General features: G+C 49.0%; 1 protein-coding gene across 4 annotated transcripts in view; it reads right to left on the bottom strand.

Annotated features, from left to right (window-relative positions):
- ONECUT1 (one cut homeobox 1) overlaps positions 1-15,316 on the bottom strand; it is a 43,892-nt gene extending 28,576 nt beyond the window's left edge. The window contains exons 1-2 of one of the 4 annotated variants that reach the window (XM_082734730.1): positions 13,733-15,316; positions 373-456 (exon numbers count right to left, since the gene is read on the bottom strand). In XM_082734730.1, coding sequence (XP_082590856.1) covers positions 389-456; positions 13,733-14,837 — 1,173 coding nt within the window. In that variant the 5' untranslated portion in view covers positions 14,838-15,316 and the 3' untranslated portion in view covers positions 373-388. The other 3 variants (XM_082734729.1, XM_082734731.1, XM_082734728.1) reach the window with 3 other exon arrangements.
- Between the last annotated feature and the right edge of the window lie 11,624 nt (positions 15,317-26,940).

Raw genomic sequence — 26,940 nt, 5'->3', positions numbered from 1 at the left:
GGGCTGGGTACTGAGGAATAGATGATGAGAACTTCATTTTCTCTATCTACCATTCTATGTTGTTTAACTTTCAAAACATGATGTGCACATAGCACATACTCAAAAATAAACATTAATTTAAAATAATTCTTTAAAAAATTGGGGTTCATGGGGCAACAACTATGTAAACTAGATTAGAGAAAAACAAAATTTGACATTGGAGGGGTTCGTTCTTATCCCAAACTAATGTGAAGTGACAAAATCCAAGACTTGGCAACACCTGCCCGCCCTCCAACATATTTGTGCTTCCATCCCCTGCGTATTGGCTTTGCTGCCCTCCTGTTACAGGGGACTGCTTTTGTTTTTCTGCTAGCAGGAACAGATTGGGCTAACCTTGGACACTGGTTCTTCAAGGCTCATGTGGGCCCAATGCAGGCAGCTGGCTGGAATGAAAGCACTCATCTCTATCCACCGGCACTGGGAATTAAAAACAAGACCCAATGGACTGAACCCACAATCGTCACCTCATTAGCATGATGCTGACATCATGTCTCCCCCACATATACCTTTATGGCTAAAGGTATATCCAAGCACCCAGCTTTCTAAATCAAAACCACAGGAGTCTGTTCCTCTCTCATTTTTGTTCTCCACAATGTCTTCCCAATTTTACTTTAGATAGATCTCTCAAATTTTGCCCACCCATTTTCTCCACCTTTTCTGATAATGACACGCAATCAGACTCTCATAATCTATTTCCACCCCATCCTAGCTAGTTTCTTGTTATTGCTCTTCTATTATCTCACTCAAGTTTTCTTTCAAAAGCATACATCATCTGACAACTTCATTCCACTATATATTATATCAGGATCTATCTATATGTATCTATTTTTCTACCTATAAAGTTATGGAACTATAGATTACTCCAGAAAAATGGTAAAATAACTAAAGGGGCAAAAATAAAGGTCACCTGCCCTTAAATTCTCAATATCAATGTCCTAATTCTCAACTTGGAGTAATATTAGAATCACCTGGGAATTTGTTTATGTGAGAGAAAGAGCAAGAGCTTGCAGGTGGTTATGCTTGTTGGGGGTGGGATGGGGGAAGGGCAGGAGAGAATCCTCAGCAGACTCCCCCAGGAACAAGAAGCCAGGAGCTGAAGGTGGGGTTCCATGTGGGGGGATGGTTGGGGGTACTGGGGGGCTTGATGCTGGGCTTTACTTGGGGCTTGTCAATCTCATGCTCTGTGAGAGCATGACTTGGGTTGAAACCAAGAATTGGACACTCAATTGACTGAGCCATGCAGGCACCCCTCATCTGGCAAGCTTTTTAACCAACACATAATCTTCTTCCCACCCTTCCTCCACCAATCTGATTTGCACTCTTAGAGGAATAGAAAACCCTCTTCTCTCTCCTCCCCAGCACTGAAACCCTGGAGAACACTTTTGCTGTTGTTGTTTTTAAGATTTTATTTATTTTCGAGAGAAAGAGAGCGTGCTCATGAGCCAGGGGAAGGGGCAGAGGGAGAAGCAGACTCTCCACTGAGCAGGGAGCCTGATGAGAGACTTGATCCTAGGACCCTGGGATCAGGGACAGAGCCGAAGGCAGACACTTAACCCACTGAGCCACCCAGGTGCCTGAGAACACCTTTGTTATCGACGGAAAAGTATTATGTCACTTAGCTATGCTAGGGAAGAAACAAGCTTTCAGCTATATAGTAATTCAGATTCTAGAAATCTTCAGCAGAACATATTTCAACCAGGGCCTCCACACATACTGCTGTTCCTTCTGTCTGTGGACCTCTTCTTCCATTTCTGACTCAAGTCCTATTCATTTTCCAGATCTTCAAAACTGTCCTTTCGTCACACCCCAAACTTCTCTTTATTGGCACACACACACATACACACACAAAACAATCAAGAAGGAAATGAACAGCTATTTGTCTCTCTTCCCCACTAGACAGTGAATCTTAAGGGACAAGTCGGCTGTATATACCTTCTCCAGTACTGAGCACATCAGTGTTGTAGCTGGAACTCGAATGAAAAACAAACCTCTCTTTCCATATCTAATGAAATTTCTTCTCTCACTTCTTTTTCAAAGTTTTTATTTAAATTCCAATTAGTTACATACAGTGTAATACTAGTTTCAGGTATACAATAGAGTGATTGAACACTTGCATACATCACCCTGTGCTCATCACGGCAAGTGCACTCCTCCATCCCCATCGCCTACTTCATCCTTTCCTGGCTCGCTCCCCTCCGATAACCAGCATTTGTTCTCTATAGTTAAGGGTCTGTTTCTTGATTTGTCCCTCTTTTTTCCCCGTTGCTCATTTGTTTTGTTTCTTAAATTCCACATAGGAGTGAAATCATATGGTATTTGTGTTTCTCTGACTGACTTATCTCACTTAGCATAATATGCTCTGGCTCCAACCAGGTCATTGCAAATGGCAAGATTTCATTCTTTTTTATGGCTGAGTAATATTCCATTGTATGTGCGTACCACATCTTCCTTTAAAAAATATTTTATTATTTATTTTTAGAAAGAGAGAAAGAGTGTGCAAGTGGGTGGGGGATGGGTAGAGGGAGAGAGAGTATGCTAAGCAGGTTCCATGCCCAGTGTGGAGCCTGATGCAGGGCTCAATCTCGTGATCCTGAGATCATGGACCTGAGATGAAATCAAGAGTCAGATGCTTAACTAACTGAGCCACCCAGGCGCCCTCATGTCGCTTCTTTGTTGTCCATTCATCAGTTGATGGACACTTGGGTTGTTTCCCTAATTTGGCTCTTGTAGAAAGTGCTGTGACAAACTCCTCTTTTCACTTCTTATGTCCTGTCCACAACTGGCAGAACATAATTTCGAGGAGGGCTGATGTTTAGTATGTGGCTAGGAACTGTGTACAAATGCTGCTGGGTTTGTCTGGTCCAAGCTGTTTGGGTTGGAGAGCCAAGAAAAAAAATCTTTTCCTCCCCAATGTTAAAATTAAAAATATTTACCTCCAGGAACAATACTGGATATTTAAGATAGGAAGCCTAGTAACAAAATGAACATTTGTGAGGGCAGCATCCAACAAAAGAACAGCAACATCACTGGCTTTTCAAGCTACTTATCTTCTAACCTTCCCCAACCGGGAATAACTCTGGAATCTGAGTTTATTATTCATTTGTTTTTTGAAAATAGCTTTACCACATTTTTAAGTATCTCCAAACAATAAATTGTTCAGCACTGTTTGCTTTTGAGCTTTGGAAAAGTGGTATTGTTTTGATGTGTGACTGTCCATGGCTTTTCTTTTAATTCAACTATGTTCCTAAGACTTGTATATAGCTGTGGTCCATTCATTTGCATTGCAGTATACTACTGCATTACACGAATATATCACAATTTATATGTCCTTGTCAGTGAATGCTTGGGATGTTTCTGGCTTCTTTGCTCTTATGACCAATTCTGCTACAGTCTTGTACACATCTCCAGCAGCATCTGTGAGTTTACCTAGGGTATATGCCAAAGAGTAAAACCACTGGATAGGTGTAGGTTCAGGGTTATGAAACAATGTCGAATTATCTTTTGAAGCAATGGTCCAAATTTACATTCCCAACCAGCCAGCAGTGTACAAATTCCTGTTGATTCAAATCCTCACCAATAGCTTGTATTATTAGGACATGGGAATTGGAATGTCAGACTGTAGCATTTTTGTGCCAGAAGGTGGCACTCCTGACGGGACGGGCTGCTTTCTCTTGACCATGTGACAGTAGAGCCTGACCTGAGACCTTGCCCAAGAGATGAGCCCCTGAAGCTTACACTTCATTGAATCCTGACTTTGGGACAGTGCACTAAATAGAGACAAAAGACTTTGCAGTGGATACACAGGCATCCCAGAAGGCAATCAATCATAGAATGTGGGACCTGGAAGGGCCCTAAGGCCAAATCCTTCATTCTATATTTAAGGAGACTAAGGGCCCAGACAGGGTAAATGACAAGTTCTCTGAGCTAATTAGCCTGAGAACTTGTCTCTGGGGCTTTTGGTTCTTAGTCCAGGGTTTTTAACTTTAATTTGTTTGTTTATTTTAGTAATATAAAATGCCATAACCTGATTAAATTAATAATAACTGTAAGTATCCAAGTAATTGCCAATTTATTTATTTATTTTAAAATATTTTATTTATTTGACAGACAAAGGTCACAAGTAGGCAGAGAAGCAGGCAGAGAGAGAGGGGATGCAGGCTCTTTACTGAGCAGAGAGCCCGATGTGGGGCTCGATCCCAGGACTCTGAGATCATGACCTAAGCTGAAGTCAGAGGGTTAACCCACTGAGCCACCCAGGCGCCCCGCCAATTTATTTTTTAAACGTAGTGGTTTGACTTTTGTAACTGATGAATATAGTAACTTTAAAGTCTTTGCTTATGAGGCAAACAGGGATAATATTTAAGTCCAATGAGATAAATAGGGGAAAGATGTAATCTCCACAATTATGATTTTCAGTATGCAAATTTAACAGGGCTAAAAGACACCTATCTCCTGGTGAAAATAATCTTCAGTTTTATGACTGACCATCTTCATCCTTGATCATCCTCCCCACCCTGGACAAATGCTGAGCACCACCTTAGGAAGCCATTTTTATGAGGAAGGCAAGCTTCAGATCCAGTTGTTTCAATTCATCTCTCTCTAATGAGCTCTCATTATCAAGCTACCATAAGAGGCTGGGAATTATTTGTGGACGTTATGGTAAAATAGCCTTAGTAACTGGAGGGTTTATAATCTTAGATGACTTTACATGAGAATGTAGAAAAATACTGAAAAAAGGCCGATTTGCATCTGAGGTATACTTAGCAATCTTCAGAGTGTGCATAACAATCAAACGTGGCAGGATTCCATGCAGAGGAATTTGTCCTCTGGAGTCAAAGGCAGTAAAAGTGGATTTAGGAAAGGGGAGAAGGACTGCTTACTTGGAAGGGAGCTTCTGTGAAGGGATGTGGCCTCAGAATCCTTCAGAAGACATTTTCATTCTGGAGCTGCTGACTTCAGGAATTCCCTCCCCAGCCCCACCCTGCCTAGCTCCTCATGCTGAGACTCCATTTACCACGTAAAAATATCTTTTGGTTTAACAATGTCTGTAGGCTGGCAATAAAGGCTTTCTGTGAGGTGTCCTTTTTAAATGGGGGAGCTGCTTACTATTTTGGGGTGGGGGGCTTAGAAGGAAAGAAGACCAAGAAATTTTGCTGGGACTGCAGACCGAACTACTGAGGTGATCTTGGTTCCGGTTTTCCTCCTAGCAGTCATTTTAATCAGCACTTCCCCTACTTAATGAGCTTGCAATGCCATTACATAATCACCCGGCTCGTTGGATTAATGATGAAAAGAGGAACTGATTTTTCCAGTTGCATCATTTGAAGTAAATGTTAACTTTCTTTCTGAGTCCTTAGTTAACCGCATTAGTGTGACAAATATGTCTTTGTCTAGCATAAGTAATTAGAATTTAATCACTTTAACTGCATCTTAATTATCCTAAATGAATTGGAAGGACATTTAATAGCAAAGATTAAATTGCCTTAATGAACGATTTTTGTGACTCCATCAATACTTGAATCCCGTTAGCCACTCCTCTCACGAACTTCACCTGCAGTGAGCATGGAGGTCACTAGGTGGCGCGCTTCGCTCGTTTATTTATTTAATTTCCGGGGCCATTGATCTGTTTCAGGAGACAACAGGAAAGAAAGCGAAAATCTCATAGTTTATTGTGTTCTTTTGATAACCTCTCTTTGGGACTATGAGATCATCACCAGATGCAAAAACGAAAGTAGTGATTTCAGAAACTGTCCACTCTGAGTACCCTATGGCATATGCAAAGGAAGATGAGAGACACCGGATAACTGGAAACACCTAGTGTTTGAGGGAAATTCTAAGTTGTCCTCTGGATGACTGCCAATTTATACACAGAGTTTTAGTTAATTTATTATTTTTTGTGTACAAAGTCCTAAAACGTGAGTAGCAGGCAAGCTTGGGATAGCAAGAAAGGCAATGATCTGAAGCAAAGAAATCTAACTGTTGTGCAAATGAAGATCTCAGAACACCAATGCCTGAAAATATGGGAGATTTGGGTCTTTGGGCCCTCCTCCAGGCAGGAGTTCCAATGGGCCAGTCCTACCCAGAGAACACATCCAATGATTGGGTCTTGCCCACCAATAATTGTTTAAGTGAACAAATGGAGACCTCGGTTGCATGTCTAGCTCTCATACTGCCCTACATTGCCTCTGGCTGCTTCTTCAAAAGACAGCAATAAAAGTTCTCTCTTATGAGTCTTGAGTAAAAAACAAATAAGTTTCCATAAGTAACCTTCCTTGTGAGTCGCAAAGGAATATACACACTCTCCACTAGCAAGACCTTTACTATGCAGACACTTTCTAGATCAGGTGTTTATGACAATAAATCGGACACCTCCACATTCTAGGTCCACTGACCTGGTAGACCCGTACTAGTAGGCACAGGGTGGAAAGTAAGAGCGTTCTGTGCTTTGAGCTGGGCAAGCTAACTTCAGGGTATCACTGCTTTCCAGTTGTGTAACCAGAGATAAGTTATGTAACCTTAATGAACATAGAAAGAGGGAAAATAATAGTAACTACCACATAAACTAGTGGTTCCCCAACTTTGCTGCTCAATTAAATCACCTCAGAGCTTTTAAAAATCCCAATGCCTAGGTCAGGCCCTGGATTTTAGCTAGAAATCATATTTGTAAAGGTCCCTAAGTGATTCAAAAGTGGAGCAAGATTTGGGAGCCACTGAAATAGAATATTAAATTAGATCATATATGTCCCAGTACAGTACCCGACTAATAGGATGTACAGAACAGATATAAGTTCTTTCCTTATCAATTGCCATGACAAACTGGATAGGTAGTATTTCAGGGACTGGTTCCATTCAGCTGGGAGGTTTACCAGATTGTCTCATCTAAAGGAGAAGAAAGATTCTAGAAGCTAGTATTTTTCCAACTTTATGATAATGTAACACTTTTTGGGAGAAACACAAAGTAGATGATTCTATAGCAAGACTCAGTAATAAAACATAAGTTCCTATGTTTGCATCAAATCATTAGACTGCCTTGTGATTGGTCTAGTCACAGAATCCAATCCTATCACTTTAGGAGGAAATTAAACCTCTTAGTATTAAGTTATTTGTCACAAAATAAAAACCCGTGAAAATCTATTGATAGAAGACAGGAATTTATGATTGTGCAATAAATTCACAAACATAAGAAATCAGTTTTTTCGTTTTACTGAACATTATGAGGCTGACACTTCTCATGTAGAAATAATGTGGTTTTCTTCTCCCAAAGGTGCTTATTCATCTTATTTAAATAGAGACATAAAGAAAATAGCATTTAATGAATACTTGTTGAATGCTTTTGTCAGAATTATGAGAAATCTATCCTAACTACCATGAGTTCTATAAGACCCTTCTTCTATTGCTACCATAGGCTGGGGACCATTCCATTTTATCAAGAGTGTGGAAATTCTGCTGTTTTAACTGAAATGAAACTATTCATTTCTCATCAAGGCTTCTTGGCTGAATTAAAGCATTAATCTGGTGTTTATTCTAATATTCAGAGTTTACAAAGAGCACTGAGCACTTAATTGAAGGGCAAGGCTTCTAACAATGGATTTTGAGGAGCAAGACAGAACCGTTTTTTAAATTACCCAACTCCATCAGATTTGAGGATTTTCTTTTGTACAAGGAAATCAAGAATAAATTTTACCAATACACCCTGTAAGAACTATTTTTTCTGAGAACTTTGAGTAGCAATGTCCTTTTGATTAGCTGAATTTGCCACGAAGGTGGAAATGATGACATCAAAACAGCTCATGTAACAACCTTCTTAAAGACCTCATAGATTAGAGATGACTATAGATTTTCCCCAGCACAGATCAAAGGGACTGAATTGAACGTTTTAGCTTAATGATCCAACCCCTGTCACACCCATAGGGACTCGAATTCCGATTTTATAAGCAGGTGTGCACGTGTACTCAGACATACACAGAAAAGCTGTAGGGGAGGGAGGAAAAGATCAATTATCGACAAAGATAGGTTTGATCTTTTTGATTACTTGACTGTGCTGGTGAATGTTCCTGGCGGGGCCTCGAGATTTCTCATGAACTTCAGAATATTAGCTGTTAGTTCTCGCTTCCTTACTACAACTCTTCAAAGGCATTCTACCCACTTTCCAGCAGGAAAACGGGGCCAGCCTGGGGCTGGTGGGGTCTTGTCCAGGGTCCTGACGCTGCACCAGAGCTCCAGGCCAGTCGGCCTCCGCAGGCCCTTTTCACCCACCCCACTCAAGAGGAAACAAAGCCCTCGGAGCTCAAAGCCTCAGGGCTGCCTCCTGACTCCTGTCAGTTAGCTAGAAGGGGAAACAACAAAACAAAGGAACCACTAATCCACGCTCCTAGGACTATATCCTCCAGCCCCAACCTCCTACTCGAGTCCCACCAGGGTCACCTTCTCTACTCTGACCCTGCTTTCCTCAAATAAAAACGTGCCAGCAAAAGTATAATTTGGATAGAAAGTCCAAACACGTATCTTGTTTAGAGAAGTCAGAGCTGGGGTGTAATGTGGGGGTTGGCAATTTTGTCTCATCACTGGGGTAATAACCAGACATTGTTGGAGACCAAGATATATTCCTCCTCCACATCCCTTTCGTACCAGAAAATAATTGTTGTTTTTTAAATCAGCAGTAGAGCGACGTAAAAACAAAGCCACAGCAAGCATCCCTTTCCTCTCCACAGCTCACTGAACCAAGGGCTTCTCTGGTGGCAGGCGGCAGCCCGCAGGGGGCGTGCGGAGCTATCGCACCACACAGCCCATCAGACTTCCCTATGGAGGGAATCTGGGAGGGCAGGATGCCAGCTCCCTGAAGGGCACTGAGGATCAAAGCATGAAGATGAAGTAAGATGCAGCCTGGGCTTTCAGTTATTTTGTTGCTAAAATTGGTATGTTTGGCACAGTCTATCCCAAGTGCCAGTTGTCAAATAGCTATGGCAGCGCCTGGGTCTTTAGTGACCACTACAACCCTGGGGCCAGCGGGTTGTTCTGACTGATCCTAATCACCCTTTGGGCATTTCCAAGGGGCCTGTAGCTTGGGGCTGCACCCACTGGTGGGACCATCAGAATGGGGTTATTTGTCTCAGGTGGCCAGCCTGCTTGTGCTGACAATAGGGTCACCACACAATAACTACAAGACGACCTCAAGACTCAGAAGCAGGGGGCGCCTGGGTGGCTCAGTGGGTTAAGCCGCTGCCTTCGGCTCAGGTCATGATCTCAGGGTCCTGGGATCGAGTCCCGCATCGGGCTCTCTGCTCAGCAGGGAGCCTGCTTCCTTCTCTCTCTCTCTGCCTGCCTCTCCATCTACTTGTGATTTCTCTCTGTCAAATAAATAAATAAAAAAAAAAAAAAAAAAAAGACTCAGAAGCAGGTCTTCCTACCGTTGTCAAACAGTGGGCTCCAATCTTCACCATATGCACATTTCTTAACACTAGGCATTCCTTTCCTCCCTTCCCTGGGGAGTGCAAGAAGGATCCCCAAACCCTCAAGGGATCAGGCGCAGGTGCAAAGGTCCATGGGGAACTTTTTGGTGACTGGGGTGAGAAATTTTGGTTTCCTGCTGTGCTGCTGTGTGTGTGTTTGGTGGGGGGGTCCCCAGCCGACTCCCTGGGCACATGGCCACCATTCACCCTGAGGGGGTGGGGGTTCTTTTTGACTTCTCCTGACAACTGGCCACCCCCACCACAGCGTGTTGGGAGAAGGCCACACCAAGCCTTTTGGAGGCACCCCCTTCCCTCTGTTCTAACCCCCTCCCAGTCAGTCTCACTGGCTCAGGGGCTGTGAGGCTGGCTGCAGTTGGCCGCGCCTTACAGGCCCTTTGTTTGAACCAGAGCCGCTGGGAGCAGCTGCACCCTGTGAGAAGTGGGGCGAGAGGCAACCAGTCTGCTTGGGGCCTTCTCTTGGGCCCAGGAACCCTTCCAGTTTCTGAGTCCCAGTCCCAGTTTTCCTCCTGGTCCAGGAGTCTTTGAGATTTGGGAAAATGAGGTTCCCAATGCCCAACACTGCACTGCTACTTCTTGGATAACTTGGCCCAGGGAATTGGGGGGGGGGGCAGTTGAAATGTCACCCGCCGGGATAAATATTAACAAAAAGCAAATGGACTTGCGTGGAGGCCAGTTATCAATCAACCAGACCGCAAGGCCACTTATGGCAAACACAACCCAGGTTGGTCCCTGTGAGACTTTCTCATGGCCACCTCCTGGCCGAACATCCCTCCTCTACCCCCACTCTCTCCCAGGCTCCAGCTCTCCTCCAGGTCTTTCCGGGGCAAATTCTAGACGGGAAAGGGGCGAAGTCCCGGGTGTGGGAGACTGGGCAGTCTCCCCAGGGCTGTTTGGAGGTACCCTTCCTTCAGGTACCTCAGAGTCGGAGGGGCCCAGCACCCACCTCTGCCCAACCCTCTGGGCCTTGCCTCCTCCGTATGCGGTGCTCTGCCCTCTGGTGGGTGCGTGTTGCAGCCTCTTCAGATGCTGACAGCTCCCCTACTGGGGCCAAAGCCTTCTGAAATCTTTAATTGGAAACTAATCTCTTCAAGTCTTAATAGGCGCCCACGTCAGAGGCGGAGGAGCCCACCCACCCGTAGAGTGCGGCCCGCCCACCCCACCTCAGATGAGATGCGGGCCCCCAGCCTAGCTGCACTGTACTTTAATGGGGCAGCAGCAAGATTACATTGAGGGAACACGTATTGATTTTTTTAAAGGTAGTTAATTTGATGAGAATTTCCTCCCATCTCCCACCAAGCCGATGTAATTTTGTAAGGAGAAGGCGCCTCCCCAAACATGCTGCCAAGTGTGGAGGTTTTGACTCTCCGCAACAGACTTCATGGAATCTCGGGTACAGGGAAGGGCATGGAGAAGCCACTCTGCCAGTGAGCGAAGGAGCCACCCGGAGGGGTAAGGACAAGGTGGAGGGGTCTTTAGAGCAGCAGCAAGCCAAACTGCAAGGGACACCTCTGTGCATGGAGACTGGTGGTGGGAACCCCCCTCCTCCAAGCAACGTCCCACAGCCTTGGCAAAAGTGCCCTGCAATGCGTTTGTTTAAGTCTGCGATCGAGCCTCCGAGGATCATCTGGAGAGTCTGGAAATGGCCTGATTCCCTCCTTACCCCATCTCTGAAATGAAAATATTAAAGGGACAGCTCATGATTTTTCAGTGATTTTAAAATAGGTTGTGGTTCCTGAAGTGTAATGGGATTGATTCCGGTTGGGCTTGCTCTGCAAGTGCCCCCAACCCAGCCTTTCCCACCCGTTTAATTAATTAAAGAGAAGAAAATGAAACACTCGAAGCTCCATCTGGGTCCTAGGATGCAACTCCACCTGGGGGTGGGTGCCAAGTTTTGTGCTGCCAGAGTCTCCGATTTTCCTTTTATTATTATTTTCTTTTTTCCAAAGAAAAAGGCCGAGTGCCTCAGGCAAGCATGACTAGTCTTAGGCGGCTGGGTGCCAGACTTGTCACCCCTTCCATAGCCTCCTGGCTAGGGTGAGCACTGGCTGGCATGCCCACGCCTCCCACAGGAGGGTCACAGTGCTAGTGCTCCCACTTCAACAGCACCAAGGTGCCCACTCGTGTAGGTCAGACTGCAAGGCCGAGTTTCCAGGGTTGGGGGTCATCTCTGAACAGAACCTGTCAGTCTGATTTTCCAGGGAGCGACAGGGGCACTGGGGAGAGGCGGTCATTGAAGTCTCCAGCAAGCACCTTCGGGGTGCAGGGGGTGGGTCATGCTTCCCTGGGGGGATCGCTTTTCATTTCCAATCCTTTCCTCCATTTCTCCACACCCCACTGACAGGCCTATGTGAGCACTGCCTGGGTACAAGATTCTGAAGCTGGGTGTGAGGCTGACATGGGCTTGTAAAAAGCCGCTAGTTTGGGGCCGGCAGAGGCTGAGCAGTCAGGGAGAAGGGTATCCCTTTCTTCCACCCCTTCCTGAACCTGAGCTGCCCTCTGGTCTCCGTCAGCTTACGGGGGTGGGAGGCGATATGGTGGATGCACACAGGGCAGGGAATGGATTTGTGGGAGCCCCAGAGGACACCTTGTCAATCTCTCCCTTGCCTTCCTGTCCTCCTATCTCCACCTCGCCTAACTTCAGGCACAAGCTGCAATAGCCTGCTGGGGATTTTGCTTGGAACCAGTGAGCACAGGGCTGGGCTGGAAAACCCTGGCCGGGCAGAGGCTCATGAACTCGACCCGCGGGAGGGAGGCCACCAGTGCCCAGACCCAAAGAGTGCTTTGGGCTTGGTTCCAGATCCAGCGGCAGGCTCCCTGGCACGCTGGCACCTGCCTCCCTCTAGCTTCTCATTGGCCCGCATGAGGTGGGGGAGGGGGTTTCGGCCTTTCGCTTTGATTTTAGACTGTGAAACGGCTCAGTGCCCCCGGCTCTGATCGGATTGACTGTCTCTCATTCTCCAGGGACGAATTAATGGAGAACGATCAGTTAATTAACAAACCCTCATTCCGGCTTTTACCTTTCTCTTGGCCAGGACTCAGGCCAGGGCACCAGGCTGAGACTGGGGCGGGGGTTGGGGGGGGAGTAGCACGGACCCAGGAGTCAATCAAGTCGGCAGGGTCTCATCAAACCGTGTCCGCCCTCAGCTGCCCTTGGCTCTACCTCCCCGTGTGTCCTTTGCCCTCAGGGGTCTCGGAATCAGCTTGAAATATCTGGTGTGATTCAGACTGGGCTAAGCTGTCCCCTAGACCAGCTTCCCGGAGCCGTCCACGCACCTTGGCTTAGAGAGGCTAAGAAGGATAGGCGCTGTCTGTGCCGAGCCGCGGAGACCTTCCAGCTTAACTCCCGGGTTTTGGGGCCGGAAGACCTCTGCTCCAAGACTTGGGGGTCATGTTCACACTCCCACCCCCATACATGGAGATACATTCAAAACATAATGCAGAGAAATAAAACGAAATATGAAGTCGTAAATGAGTCGGCAGCAAAAGCGGTCCTTGGGCTCAGCTGCAAGCTCCCTTGCTGCCCCTTCGCCCTCACCCTTACCTCGGCACCATCTGCCTTCCTCTCTTTTCCACAGCCGGTTACCAGGGCAGATTGCTTGCTAACTCTTAAACAGCTTCGCCGCCAAACACACACCTTCCCGGGGGCTTCAGAACCTTCTGCCGGAACTCTCAGAGAGGTTCCCCATCCCTCCCATTATTGCCTCGCGCCAAAAAAGTGTGTGTGGGGGGTGTCACCGCACCAAGTTCAGCCAAACATAGGCGTGCAGCTCCAGCACGCTCCAAACCAACTCCCGGGAATGTGCCGAGGGTAGGAGCGGGCAGTATCTGCGCACAGTTCCATGCTAGAATCGCCTCCCTCTTCCCAAACCGGGAGTGCCCAACTGAGAAGCGATGCACAGACCGTGTCCGGCCAGGTCCGGGGGTTTCTCTTAGTCTCTGGTGGCAACCGCTTCCAACACAGTCTCCGAGCACAAATGCGTCCCCGCATTCGCTCAGGCAGTACCGGCGAGCTCCCGGAGCCTACCACAGCCCAATGTACAGAATCCTGGAGGAGACGGTCTGCTCCCAGGAGCCGTCGCTAGGTCTACCAGGCCCAGGGAACTAGCCACCTCCCCTTGGGGAAAGGAGGATGGGATGATGCGTGCCTAGCTCTCTCTTTTTCCTTCTCTCTTTCAGTCTCTTTAGCCTCCCCAATCCCTTATCTCCCCACGCGCCCAGCTCACCTGCTAAGCGGAGTGCAGACATCCGCTGGAACTCCGGCTCTTGCAGCCACTTCCACATCCTCCGGAAGGTCTCCCGGCCGGACTTGAGTTTGCTCCAGGGTTTGGGGTTGCGCAGCAGGTCCGAGAGGGTCCCTTGGGAGCGGCAGAGCACCCTTTGCGCGAAGATGGCCTGTGGGATGCTGTAGCGCTTGAGCTCGGTGGTGATACGCTGCGCCACCTCTTTGGTATTGATCTCTTCCATCTGCCCTGAATTACTTCCATTGCTGACCTGTGCGCCGGTCACCGAAGGGTTGGGCTCCCGGGCTGTGCCCAGGAGCTGCCCGTGGCCTTGGGCGTTCAGATGGGCGTGGGGATGGTGCGGAGGAAGGCCGTTGATGGGCACCATGCCGGCCGAGGTGGGCGTGAGGTGCTGCTCGCCGTGGCGGCCGAGCATGGCCGGATGATGGGCTTCAAAGCCGTTCGGGGTGAGCATTTTGTCAGTGGGCATGGCGGCGCCCGGGTGGGCATAGTGAGGGAGCCCTTGCTGGGAGTTGTGGATGCCGCCGAGACCGGAGCTGGAGAGGGGCGAGAGGCTCTGGCCCATGCCGGCCACGTCCTTGTGGTAGGGGGTATACAGGTTATTCATGGAGGCCAGCCCGCGCTCGTCCCGCATGAGCGTGAAGCTACCGCTCACATTGCCCGCCAGGCGCTGGTGGTGGTGCGGGTGGTGGTGGTGATGGTGGTGGTGGTGATGGTGAGGGAACTTGTCCGAGACGGTGGAGATGGGCGGCAGCGGCTGCAGAGGGGTTAAGGTGGTGTAGGTGGTGGGCATGCTCATACCTGGGGGAGTCTCGCAGGCCATGGTCATGGTCGGGTGCAGGGGGCCGGCCAGGCTGTGCTCGGGGGCCCGGTGGTGGTGGTGGTAATCGCCGCCGCCGCCACCGCCGTCCAGCAAGGACGCCATGCCCATGGAACGCGGGTGCGCGGGGGGCAGGTGGCTGCCACGGTGCGCCACGGAGCTTCGCGCGTGGGGACTGCCGCCCAGGAGGTCGGCAGGAGCGGGCACCGGCTCATGGCTCACCCCGTGCAGCTCGCCGATCGCCTCCATGGTCAGCTGCGCGTTCATCGTGATCCGGGCGAGCGGGCGACGGACACAACATCGATGAGGCCGGGCAGAGGCGGCGAAGGGCGCACGCAGTCCGGTCTTCACATCGGCTGCCGGCGACTGTTGCCTGCCTTCCTTCCTTCCTCTCTCTGTGGGGTTCTGTCTCCCTCTCTGTGTGTCTCGCCTTCCCTCTTGCCCCCACCTTCCCCTCTGCGTCCTCGGCTTTTTTTTAAATATTAATTTCCAAAAAGGATCCGTGCCGTTGGGCGAGCGCGGAGCCCCCAGCCCGCCCGCCCCTGGGCCCCTCTCGCCCTTCTCCTTCTTAGAATTCTGAGGCCCCCGGCTGCCCTGACGCAGTCCGCGCGTCTTCCGCGGCTGCTGCTTGCCCGCGCCGCTGGCCAGCTCCAGCCATGGCTCGTTTACTGTTGCAGACTCTGTGGCCGCGGTTCCGCCGCCGCCGCCGCCGCCGATGCCGCCGCTGCCGCCGCCGCCGCCGCGGCCCGCCCTCACTCCCGCCGGGCTCAGCGCGCAAGCGCGCGGCTCGGCCCCGCCCCCTCCGCCCCCGCGCGCGCGGCCCGTGACGTCCCTGTACAAATGATGAAGGGGGGTGCGGCGCCTTAACAGCGGCGCCGGATGGCCCTGGAGCGGCGCGCACGTGCGAAGGCCTGGCGTGGAGCGCGACCTGGGGCAGCCAACGCAGCCCCAGGAGACTTGGCGCCCCTCTCGGCTCTAAGGCTCGGGTGGGCTCTCACCCAGTAGCACTTGTCGGGCTCCCGTCCCGGGTGGTGCGCCAAGACTGGAAAGTCCTCACCTTTCTCTCCAGCTGCTACCTCTTGGTGTAGATTGCCCTCAGAGCCTCAGCCTGTGTCGTTACTCCTTCCACTTTGACCCACCGAGCTGTATTTCCCAGAGGGCTTCTGGGAGCCCGCCTTCTCCCCATCCTCAGGTGCTTGGCAGTTTTGGAGGGAGGAGAAGTAATTATCTTAAATGCCTTGGTCAGCTTGGTGACTGTTGACCCTCTGCCCACCCTTCCTCTTCCTCGGGCCAGAGAAGGGAACGCTCAAGCCAAGAATTCTGGCCCTGGCCATACCTCGTTGTCCCCCGCCGCCTGGGTCCTTCTTGATCTCAGCTGATAATAAGACGGGGTGTTGCTCCGCGAATGACTGTGTGTATGTGTGTGCGTGTGTGTGTGTTGGGGGGTGGGGAGTGCCCTGGTGGGTTCCCACTTCAATTTCTGGGTGCTGGTGGGGTTGCCGAGTCTTGGGCTCTTCCTGCGGTTCCTCTACGGCCCTCCTGGTAAAGCACCTGGAGGCCGCTGCTTGCGGGAAGGACTGACGCCGGCAGAGTGGAACAGGCGCGCCGGTCTCCGCTTGGCCCTTAGGGACGCCCTCTTCCCGGCGTCCCCGCGAGAAGCCTCCAGATTTGAAAATCAATTCAGCTTCGGGCATAATTGTCCGCTTCCTACAATCACGCTCCAATCTGGAATCGAACCCGGTCCTTGGGCTCGGCGGGGACGCGTGGGGAGGCCCCCAGTGTGGGACGTACACCCGGCTACCACATGCCGAGGCTTTCTTTCACTTACAAAAGAAAGGGGGAAAAAATCCGTAACAAAAGGCAGAGCCTTGTCTGCTTAGGTGCTTTCATCCCTCAGAGAAAGGACAGATGTGCCCATTGTCCAGCCCTTGGCAGTTACGACCGGGTCAGCACAGAGCCTCAGCCCGGGGCGAGCTGTGGTCACAATGGGGGACAGCCTCTCAGAGCCTGGGTATCTGGATCTGATGTGGAACAAAGTGTGTGCAGCCTTTGCTGGGCCAAACTTAAGACTGTATGTTCCTTTCCTGGGGCACGTACTGAATCAGAGCCCACCAACAGTGTCTCTGCTAAAAATGTTCTTAGATCCTAGGAAAGGCCGGCACTGGGGTGGTGGGAGTAGTGGTGACTGTGTACCCTAGGCAGACACTTGGGCCAACCAATCCTTGGGGGAAATTTCCCACCAGCTAAAGCATGAGCAGGCTCATCTCTTTATCCAGTTCCCTGGCACAATCAGGGCAACATCATGATCCAAGTAGGTCAAGGCCAGTGAGTACAGTCCAACCTGACTTCCTTGAAAGCGGTGGCCATGTGCTGGGATTGGCTAATCTGGCTGGCTTCATCACCAGAGGCACTCCTATCTTGTCCAAATAATGCCCACAGAGGCCCAGGAAATGAGAATCCATCTCTGTAGACTTGGTGTCTACCTGCACAGTGAACATTCAGGAATTTAAGGCCCCCAGAGAAGAAAAATTGTGTGTGTGTGTGTGTGTGTGTGTGTGTGGAATACACTGACACAAAGGAGCTCAGAAAACAAAATTACTCTATTTGAACTTATATCTACATCTAACTATTCATACACATAGACACAAAAGCATAGAACATATTTTCTGCCTAGTGGATTACAGTATATTGGTGGGAAGCTGCATCCTTGGTTCCTTCTTATTTTTTGGTTCTCTTTTCTTGTTAACACAGAGCATGTAGCTCTCATATAAGACCGAACAGTGGGTTTCAGTAGCAGGCTACCTTGAGCTAAACTGTCGCGTCTCCCCCACACGCCCCATTTTAATCACATCTGAAAGGATTGATTTGCCCTTATGACAACTCTCTTTCCAAAAGACAGTTTGTTAAAAGAAAGAAGTAAATACCACTAAGTGCACAAATTGTTCATGGTTTTCTCTTTGTGTAAGTTATTAGGGACTTGATTCTGGAAACCTCCTTCATGTATGGTTCCCAGCAGGGCCCCTGGAGCCTACCTAAAGACGGCTGAGTTCAGGTGAGTTCAACACTGCCCCCACAAGCCCCATGAAAAGAGGGTCTGGTTCAGTGTTGATCCCTAAAGGAGAAGCCAAAGGAAAGATCTATGTTAAGTTAATATGTGTGCAGGACTTGCTTTGGTTTGTAAATCTCCCTAATCTTTCTTGGCTTTTCATGCCTTTCATTACCATTGTTTACCTGTAGTTGACTAAATTGCAGTGATTTTTAAGTAAACATTGTATTCTTATTTGACCTTTTGGAAAATTTTCCCTTTACTAAGGCTGTGCCTTGAGTGGGGAGGATGCTCTTAGGCCTAGTTAAAGGTGAATGTACTTGTGTGTATGTGTGGGAAGGAGAGTAGGTGGATTGCCAACTGCTGGAGGTGTGGGATAGCTTTTCATCATTTTGTCCCTCCCTTCCTTTCCTCTTTCCAGTGCCAGCACAATGCCTGGTATCCAGTAGGTGCATTATGAGGAATTAGAGAATTAGAGCCCAAGGAGGAGTCCTTTAAAACTACTTGGTTGGTCAGTGTCTGCAATTACAGGATGCTGTTCAATTTTTTAAAAAAGCCAAGATGTCTGAGGGGAGGGCTTACTCTCAGCTGGTTAGATTTTGAGTAGCTGCAGGAAAATTAAAGAAAGAAAAATAGGGTCAATCACCACCACAAAATTACATTTGTGTATATATTTAAGAAAAAAGGAAATATGACTATGGACTGGATGCTTGTTACTGGCAATATTTTTAATGTGGAAACAAGGATTTCAGACCGCTTATTTTGTAAATGTCAGGTAGTGGTGCCTGGGCAGGTATAATCCTTCCTCTACTGAGTGGACCAGAGCTTGCCAAGCAACTCCACCATATTTAGAATAGAGACTGAGAATAAGGCCATTTTTTTCCAAATGCTAGCCACACAAGTTTCTCTCAGAATCTTCAGTCAGTTTCAGAGTTCCTGCCTTAGTTTTTTTGGTAATAGAGGTGTAATATACCCCCCAGTCCCAATTTTCAGGACTATTCCAAAGAAATGAGCCATGAAATGTTTACTTCCCATTTGTTGACCGCACAAACAGCAAACCTGGTGTCAGGGCAGAGTCCCCCTCCAGGGCTCTAAAGGGAGACTGACTCCTCGGCCAGAGTCTCAGAATGGAACTCACCAGAATTTCTGATGCCTGTAGCATGTCTAGAACTAACCTCCTGGTGAGGAATCATTTCTTTGGTGTCTGGCAATGGTAGGGAACTTGATAACTGTGAGATGAAGGATTTGATCCTGGGTGCTTCCTGCCAGCTTCTCCTGTCCTTCTTCATACCTCTGCAAAAATTTTATTCAGAAAATTGTTGTTAGCTTAGAATAGAACACCCATAAAATTCAAAGTGCCCTGGTGATTCACTATTGAAAAAAAAATTTTTTTTTTTTAATTAGTCAATGGCTTCTTCCTACTCTCTGGGGGCCGAGGAAGTGGTAACCAATTATTCTAGCTCTCTTTGGTAATCTCTTTGGTAATCTCTGATCTTCTATTTAGCGTGTAGTTTATATTCATCTGTTAGGTTAAACTTTTATGGCTTTTGCCCATGACATAAGTATGTATGTATATGAAAAATATATACATATATATAACTCTGTACTTTTGCGCTCTCTTTGTTTCATTTCTTACCCACCCTCTCTAAATCCCAAAGAGATGATGGCTGGTGAAGGGCTCTCTGGGTTTCTTACCCAACCCCTCCTGACTCTGGGTTCTAGAGGATTCTCGAAGATTGCCTTCTGGGAGATGTAAGAGGCAGCAGTCTCAGGATGTTAGACCATTCCTTGAGCGTCTCTGATTACTTCTTCTCCTGGGCCATTTTATAAACTAGAGGTGGCTTCTTTCGGGCTTAAATCCATTTCACATTGGTGAGGGTTTTTTAAGGCCTCAGGCTCAGAGCGCTGAAGAGATGGTGTGTTCTGAGGATAATGTCCAAAGCTTCCGGGAGGTGCTCCAGCCAGAGGACCCGGCGTTGGACGCAGTCAGCTAGCTCTATTCTGGGAGAGTTGGCCTTCTCTCACTAACCCTTCAGTGGATTTTCTTTCCTGATCTTATCTCTATATGGTTGAAGTATATTACAAAGGAGACCTATAATGGCTGTGGAGGAGCGATGAATTTTTTCAGTTCTGGGGCGATGGTTGAGGCTTCTCTTCGGTCTCACCCGTCTGGGGCTCCGTTCTGGATTAGCTACACCAGGGTAGAAGGTACAAGGGCCAGTGGCTAGGGAGGACGGGAGCAAGGGAGAAGGATCCCTTACGGTGCAGATAGATCAAAGCAGCCCGAAGTGGGCAAAACTCGAGCAAAGGGAGGCAGGCAGAGGGCAAAGTCGGTTCACGAGAGAGCCTCGGGGCGCTCCATCCTCCAGCCCTGAAGAACAGAAAAGGCGAAAGTTGCGGGTCTCGGCCCAGCCACACATCTGAGGCAGGAGAGGCTTGGACCAGCCACCCCTACCCCGTGTAGATTGCGGGTTCTGCGGTCGGGCATACAGGCTGCTTGGCGGGCTTTTCCGCAGCCTCACAGGATAACCTCCACCAGGGCCCGAGAACAGCTGCACTTGGGAAGGAAAACTCTTTAAACAAATCATTTTGGTGTCTAATCAATTAGTGTTTGCGCAGTCAAGTACCATAGATTTAACAGAATAATCGTTACTGCCCTTGTCTTTATTTGACCCGCAGACACCTAGAAGATTTAAAAATGAAACGCCGGTATTCTGGGCTCCCCACCCCTTGCCTGTGCTTCTCTCCACTGTCTGCTGGGCCCCCGACGAGTCCTTTGTTTTCTCTAGTCTCCTCTTTTCCTCCCTTCCTGCGTCTCTCTTTTCCCCTTTATACTTTCCACGTTCTTTCTTTTCTTGCCCATCTGGCCCTGTCGGCCTTGCTGGTCTCGGCTTCCTGATCCCATCACTCCGTGACTGGCATGGGAACCCATCTTCAGAGTATGGGAATTCTTGTGCTGTGGGCGAGCGCGTCTGCCTTTGGCCCGAGTGCCATCCAGGCACAGAATTATGAAGTCTCAGGTGCCCGGAAATATTTCCTTCGGAACTTTGCCCTTTAATCCTGAAGCTCACTTTCTCGTCCCCCTTTGATCCTCCCTGCCCTTTAGCTTCACTGGAGTTCCACAAAGACCTTCACCTGTGCGTCTGGGGCCTGCGTGCCTCTCAAGATCTTGCCACATCAATGTGGTGACCCAGGGCCTGGGAGAGGCATTGAGAAGGAAAGCTGAGAACACAGCCCTGGGTCCCAACCTACCAGGTCCTTCGAGGGGTGGCATCCCAAGGGATTTTGTGTGTGTGTGTGTGTGTGTGTGTGTGTGTGTATGCGTCCTCTCTCTGAGGTGTGCTTCTCTGAGCCTGTGGACACTCAAGGTCCAAGGGTCCGTGTTGGGAAGGTCTGTAGGTGCTTGTCAATAGCTGCTCCTGTGTCTCCCTCTCCACCTCATGTGTCTTTCTTCAGGCCTAACCTGTGTGTGCCTGCATGTATTTGTGCAGGGACCTCCCTCCCACCCCCCACCACCCAGCCTGCCAGACCTCAGGCTGCCAGGCGCTGGGATGTGGGAACCCAGAGCCCTGAGTCAAGACCTGAGAGTGTTGTACCCATGGGTACCAGGCCGAGACACCTGGAGGTGGGGCTAGGAGGCTGTGGGGAAGATATGAGGGGGAGGTGAGGAATTTTGGGGGACCCGGGTGGCCAAGAATACCTCCACCTCTCATCTTCTCTAATCATCATTTAACCCAGCAGAGAGGTCAAGCCTGACACATCTGGGTAGCGGGTTTGTTAAATACAAAGCTGTAATTCTAAAAGGGAGAGAAGAGTGGGCTGGAGGTAAAGCTGCCTCCTTCTCCCCACACTGCCAGCCCCTGTTGGCTCCGGCTGCCCCAACCTAAGCCTCAGTGTCTTGAGGTCCCTACAACTGCCTCTCAAGTCTCTGGCACTCACCTGGGGAAGAAATTTTGCTCTCAACAATAGATGATTATAATGTACTTGACTAATGCCTGTATTTTTCTGTTTAACATACATTAATCCAAGAAACAAAAAAAAAATCAATATTGCTAACAATATTGCAAACAAATCCTAGTCTCTCTCACACAAAAACTGTGTCCAATTTTCAGTCATTTCTACCCATTTGTATTTTGTAGATTCTCCTCACATTTTGTAGTTCCTGGCTAACCTGCAACCCAGTCCTGTATTTCAATAATCTTTCTCTAGAAATCCCGATATTATTATTGTTATTATTACCATTTTACATTGGGGGAGAACCAGGAACATTCCAAATCCCAGCCTCCTTCCTTCCATAGGCTCTTTGAGGACTCTGAGTTTACTTAAAACTCTGTCCCTATCGGCACCAGCAGATGTCCAAAGTCGCTGCTCAGTACTTTGGATTTTGTTGTTTACCTTCCCTAACAAATCCCCTTTATGGCAACTCCCAACTCCTTGGAGAACTAGAGTCCATACATGACTCTCCAGGCCAATATGCCCCCACCCTTGACACTCGCAGCTAATCGCAGCCAGTGGTTTTTGTTGGGAGATTTTTTAAAAATGATTCTTACAGTGCTTATTATTATTATTTTTTAAGGGTGTTTTCTACCTGGAAGGAACAAACCGGAGGGACTAGCTAATGAAGGAACTTAGGTTTGCAAAACACTGTAAATAATTTAGTATTGTATTTCAAGGAAAAAAAAATAGCTTTCTTAAATCATCCCCATAATATAAATTGCAGACTTACAGTATGGTCCTGGTAAGTCTAAATTTTTAAAGGAGCAATATTCAAAGAGACATAGATGTCTGTATTAATTATTTATTCGCCAGTGCCTTCCTTCGTTTCTAACTTATTATTAATTAGGCGCCTCTAGTCTTTCGCAGAGCGCTCCACCGAGCCGGTTGCAGCTTTAAATATGAATTAAAAGCAAATCCAAGCTACTGTAATGCGAAAATTATTCCGTGTCTTGCATGGCAGAGATGAATAGCTGCGTGGATCAATACCGTGAAACTCGGCTCGGAACGACAGGGTTATTGATAGCGTATATTAATGATGTTAATGATGGAAAAAGGAAAACAACGGCCCACACGACTTAGAAACTTTTTAGCCGCTGAAACCCCGCAATAAAAATGGGAAGGGGGCAGGAATCGGGCTTAAGTGTAATAAGAAAATTATTTATGAAACCGGATAAATGACTTCAGAGTCTTGATGCATTTGAACCTAACGCTCTGGCTCCTGGCGGCCCCGGCTCCAGCTGGGGAGACCGCGAAAACCCCAAGCCTCGGGGAGGTGAGGGTGGGGGGCGCTCCGCTGGCCTCTGTAGCCTCCGGTTTGCTGCCCACCTTCCCCCATCCCCGCCGGGAGAGCCCTCTGGGGCTCTGGTTGCGGGCGCTTTTGGAAGTTAGTGGAATGGAGTAGGAGCTAGGCTGATGTCTGCTTTCCCAGAGGGGACAGTGAAGCTTTCGTTGGAGCCCGGCAGCCCAGACTTTGGCCGATTTCTTCACTGGTCTTCTTGGCACCCACTGCCAGAGAGGAGTCAGAGAGGAGGCTTGAGGGGGCTCAGAAGTTTGATTCCGCATTGTCGCCTCCAGTACAACCGGCTAAGTGTCTCCGGATCCCCAAAATGCGAACAGGGGCTCTTGTCTGAGAGGGAAGTAGGTTGGATAAAGAGAAACTGCTTAAACAGGGAAAGAAAACTGGGAATGACGCCCATTCTCCTCCTCCGTGCCTCAGCAGGCTCTTTACCAGGCACCGGGTGTAACTGGGCCTTGGCATTCAGCGCCCGGGAAGCGCGGGATCCAGGAGGCTCGGTTTCATAAGCGTTGGGAGAGGAGCTAGCGCTCTGGTTTGGGCCTCATCCACGAGTAATTCGGCCTAGGCGCCGCCCCCCTCCTCCCCGCTGGTCCCAAATATCGACCCACTTTCCCTTTCTCCCCAGCCGAGAGCCAGGAACCCGGGAGCGAAAGGTTAAATACTGACCCGGGAGGACGGCGGGAAAGGTCAAAGCCCGAGGGTCACTCGCAGGCCCGAGGTTCCACCCCCTGTGGGGGGCATAGGGCCGCCAGGTTCCCTCCCACTGGCTGGGTCTGAGGCCCTGGAAGCGGAGGCGGAGGAGGGGCGGGGTGGGGATTGGGGAGGAAAGGACGACCCCTCCCAGCAGATTATACGGGCCTCCTTATAGCAGAAGATGCTAGGGTAGTGGGTGGGTCGCCCCTCACATCGCGGTCCTGAGTTTAGTCTTTTGGGTTCGAGTAGGAAGTTGGGGGGCTTTTAATCTATGCTTGAGACTGTAATTTGTTCTCCATTTCAGGAGGGGGTAGGAGCCACCTGGAGCTGACTATATGTTCCAGGTCAATTATAGTTTCCCTTTGAAGGATGGGGTAATTTTTTTTTCTTTGTTCTTTTAAATTTTGTTTGTCCTCCTTTTTTCTTCCTTCCTGCCCTTCACCATCTTTTCTACTTCTCCCATTTCCTTTATTTCTTTTCCCTTTTCCTTCTTCTATTCTTTTCTCTCCGCCTTTTAAAAAATGTTCTCCTCCCTTCCTTTTCTTTTTTCTTCCCTCTCCACTTCTTATTATTTTCTTCTCTGCAGCTTTCTCCCCTCATTTCCTTCCTTCTCCTTCTTCTATAGTTAGGCGGAGGCCTGGCTCACCTCTCTGTGCCTTAAGACTTTCCCAAAAAGGTGCCGACTGCATTCTGCTCTGACATCAAATAATCTTGTTTTTGAAAAAGGAAAAAGGCAAGTGAGCTCAGGATGCGGAGGGAACACTCTCTAGGCCCTTTAGGTGTAACTGGCATGCCCTGACACTTTCAGCTGAGACTTTGCAGTGGTCCAAAGCTCAGGTGGCATTCCTTTCCCAGACTTGAAACTTCGCAAATAGGGAGAGTATGTTCCCCTTGCCAATGCTCCTCACAGTGCCATCTGGGCCCCTGACAGTAGTAAGAATCTTGGGTTGTTGTTTTTCCTTTTATTTATTTGACTTTTTTTTTTTTGAAAAAACAAAAAACAACAACCACCACTAACAAAGTGAATCTCTGAGGCCAAAACTCGGGAAAGCACAGCTGAGAACCTTAAATCTATCCCAGGGCTCTAGGGGCAGCCCAGTTGAAACCATTATCTAGATAATTAAACAAAAACCAAACTTCCTGCCATCCAGGAAGAGATGCTTCTCAGCTACCCAGCTTTAAAGTCCACAATCAACTGCATGTTTCAGATAATCGCCAGGAGGGCTGCGTAGACTTAGCGTTATACCCACACAATCTACCAGCAAGCAAGCGGCCATTCCTTGGAAAGGAAACACAACAGACACTGCACAAAATCACTTGATTCTGGAAAAAAAAATCAATAACGAAATTAGGTTTATTGTCTGCTTATATGATTAAAAATGACAAAGTGTTGCCTTTTATTTTCATAAAAAGACAGAGGGCTGAACAAAATAATTTACTATGGAGTTCTGTGCATTTCATTTGCCTGGCAAAACCTGGAAGAGGCTGAAAGGGCAGCTGTGACGCTCAGTGACCGTGCCAGAGACCCCCCTGCTCAGGGATGAGTTCGTCATCGGAGAAGATATGTGCAGCTGTATGTGCAAGGATAATATATTTCCTAATCGCCAGTTTGCAGCAATGCCCTGGGCTTCCTCAGTTCTCAGTTCCACTTCAATCCAAAGAAATGCTGGGCCAAGTGTCCCATGCCCCTAACTTCTTTAACTCAAATCCAGGTCCCAGGTCTTGTTTTCTTAAATAACTCTAAGGATGACACTGCTTTCACTCAGTCACAGCCTCCCAGATCACCATCCAGCCACCCTGGATCTTCCATCCCAGTAAGCACAGCCTTCGGTCCTGTGTGCATGTATAGGTTGGAGAGTGTGTGTGCCTGACCCTCTGCTTGGCCGGAATCAGGCTCCATTCCGCTGAAGGCTTGTGGGTTTCCAGAGTCTGGGCTGCAATCAGGAAAATGGGGTTTTGGAAACCTCTGTGGGCTGGATTCTCCAAATGTGGCCGGCGGTGCGGTGTGCGCATACGAGGAACACGATTCTGTTGGGCGTGTTTTGGTTATACCAACGCGGGGGGGGGGGGGTTATTTAGCTACGTTAAAAACAAAAAGAAAATGCAAAAAAAAAAAAAAAATCCACTATGTGAATCTCGGCTTCAACTTCCCTCCCCCAGCCCCTCATCCCCGGTAGCCGAGTTAGGATCTACCCTCGTCTCTCAGCTGCTGCTCTTGGGTCAGAGACCAGCGTGTCCAGAGCACGCTCCCACTCGTTCAATGCCTTGTTCTAGAACAAAGTGGCTCCCAACTGCGCTAGGGTTCATGGAGCGCCGCCTGCGAGAGAGTGCGAATAGCTTCACGCGCACTTAGCACCATTAGGAAAATACCAAGCCTGGTCCCTTAGAGTTCCATGCGCCTTCGGATTTGGAGCTGGCGCTATTTCATCGGCTGCACAGACCGCTGATGCGTTTGTTAAAGTCTTTAATTGGCTCTCCTTTGTTCTGGAACCGAGAGGACTTATCTCCTAGAGGTTGCGGAAATGAAACACAACCCAACCATCTCTTCCTCGAAGTCCTCGGGAACATGGCTTCTCCAAGGTCTTCTGGCCTCTTCTTGGGGTCGAGGGCTTAAGGTGAAGCGGAGGTGGATTGCGTGTTCCTTGGAAATCTGACAGTCCGGGCTGGGCGCTGTCACCGGGCTAGAAGTCGAGCCCCACCCGCTCAGCCTTCCCCCGGTGTCCGGCTCGATGTCGCTTTCTGCTCCTGCCCCGCCCGGCCAGCGCATCCTTAAGTAGGGCACCTTTCCCGGAGACGTCCAAAGGGAAGAGGCGAGGGCGCGTGGGTCCTGACCAGGCGGGGTCTAAGGAGCAGCCTTCGGGAGGAGGAAAGCGTACCGAGGGTTGGGGCGTCGGGTGGCCTCTGCTGTGTGGTAGCTCCAGCTCCTTCCTGTGTCAAGGCAGAATCAGCCACCAACAAACTCGACTTCTCCTTTCCCTTCCCCGTCCTTCTCTCCAACCTCTTTTCGCGACTGGGCTCCCTCTCCAGCATTGAGAGCCCCAGAGCTGCGGGTTTGAGGGTCAAAGGTCAGACCTTCACTGGGCTCCAGCTTCCACTTGTACCGCTGCTGGCGTGAGAGCAGGATTTGCCTTCTCTTTACATTCTCCTCTGGACGCCCATTGCCAACAGTAAAAGAGAACAGAGGCTGATCTCGGAGCTCCCACCTCCCTGACTTGGCCCTCTCTGATGAGGTGGGGTCTTGGTGTGTGTGTGGGGGGGGTCAGTTTAATTTAGGAAATAATATCCAGACCACAAAGTCACTCATCCAGATATTTTTATGAGGCTTCTTTTTTTGGGAG

This window comes from Mustela nivalis (genome assembly GCF_964662115.1).
Source record: "Mustela nivalis genome assembly, chromosome: 6".
NCBI classification, from domain to species: Eukaryota; Metazoa; Chordata; class Mammalia; order Carnivora; family Mustelidae; genus Mustela; species Mustela nivalis.
This window is presented reverse-complemented; position numbering and strand designations above follow the sequence as displayed.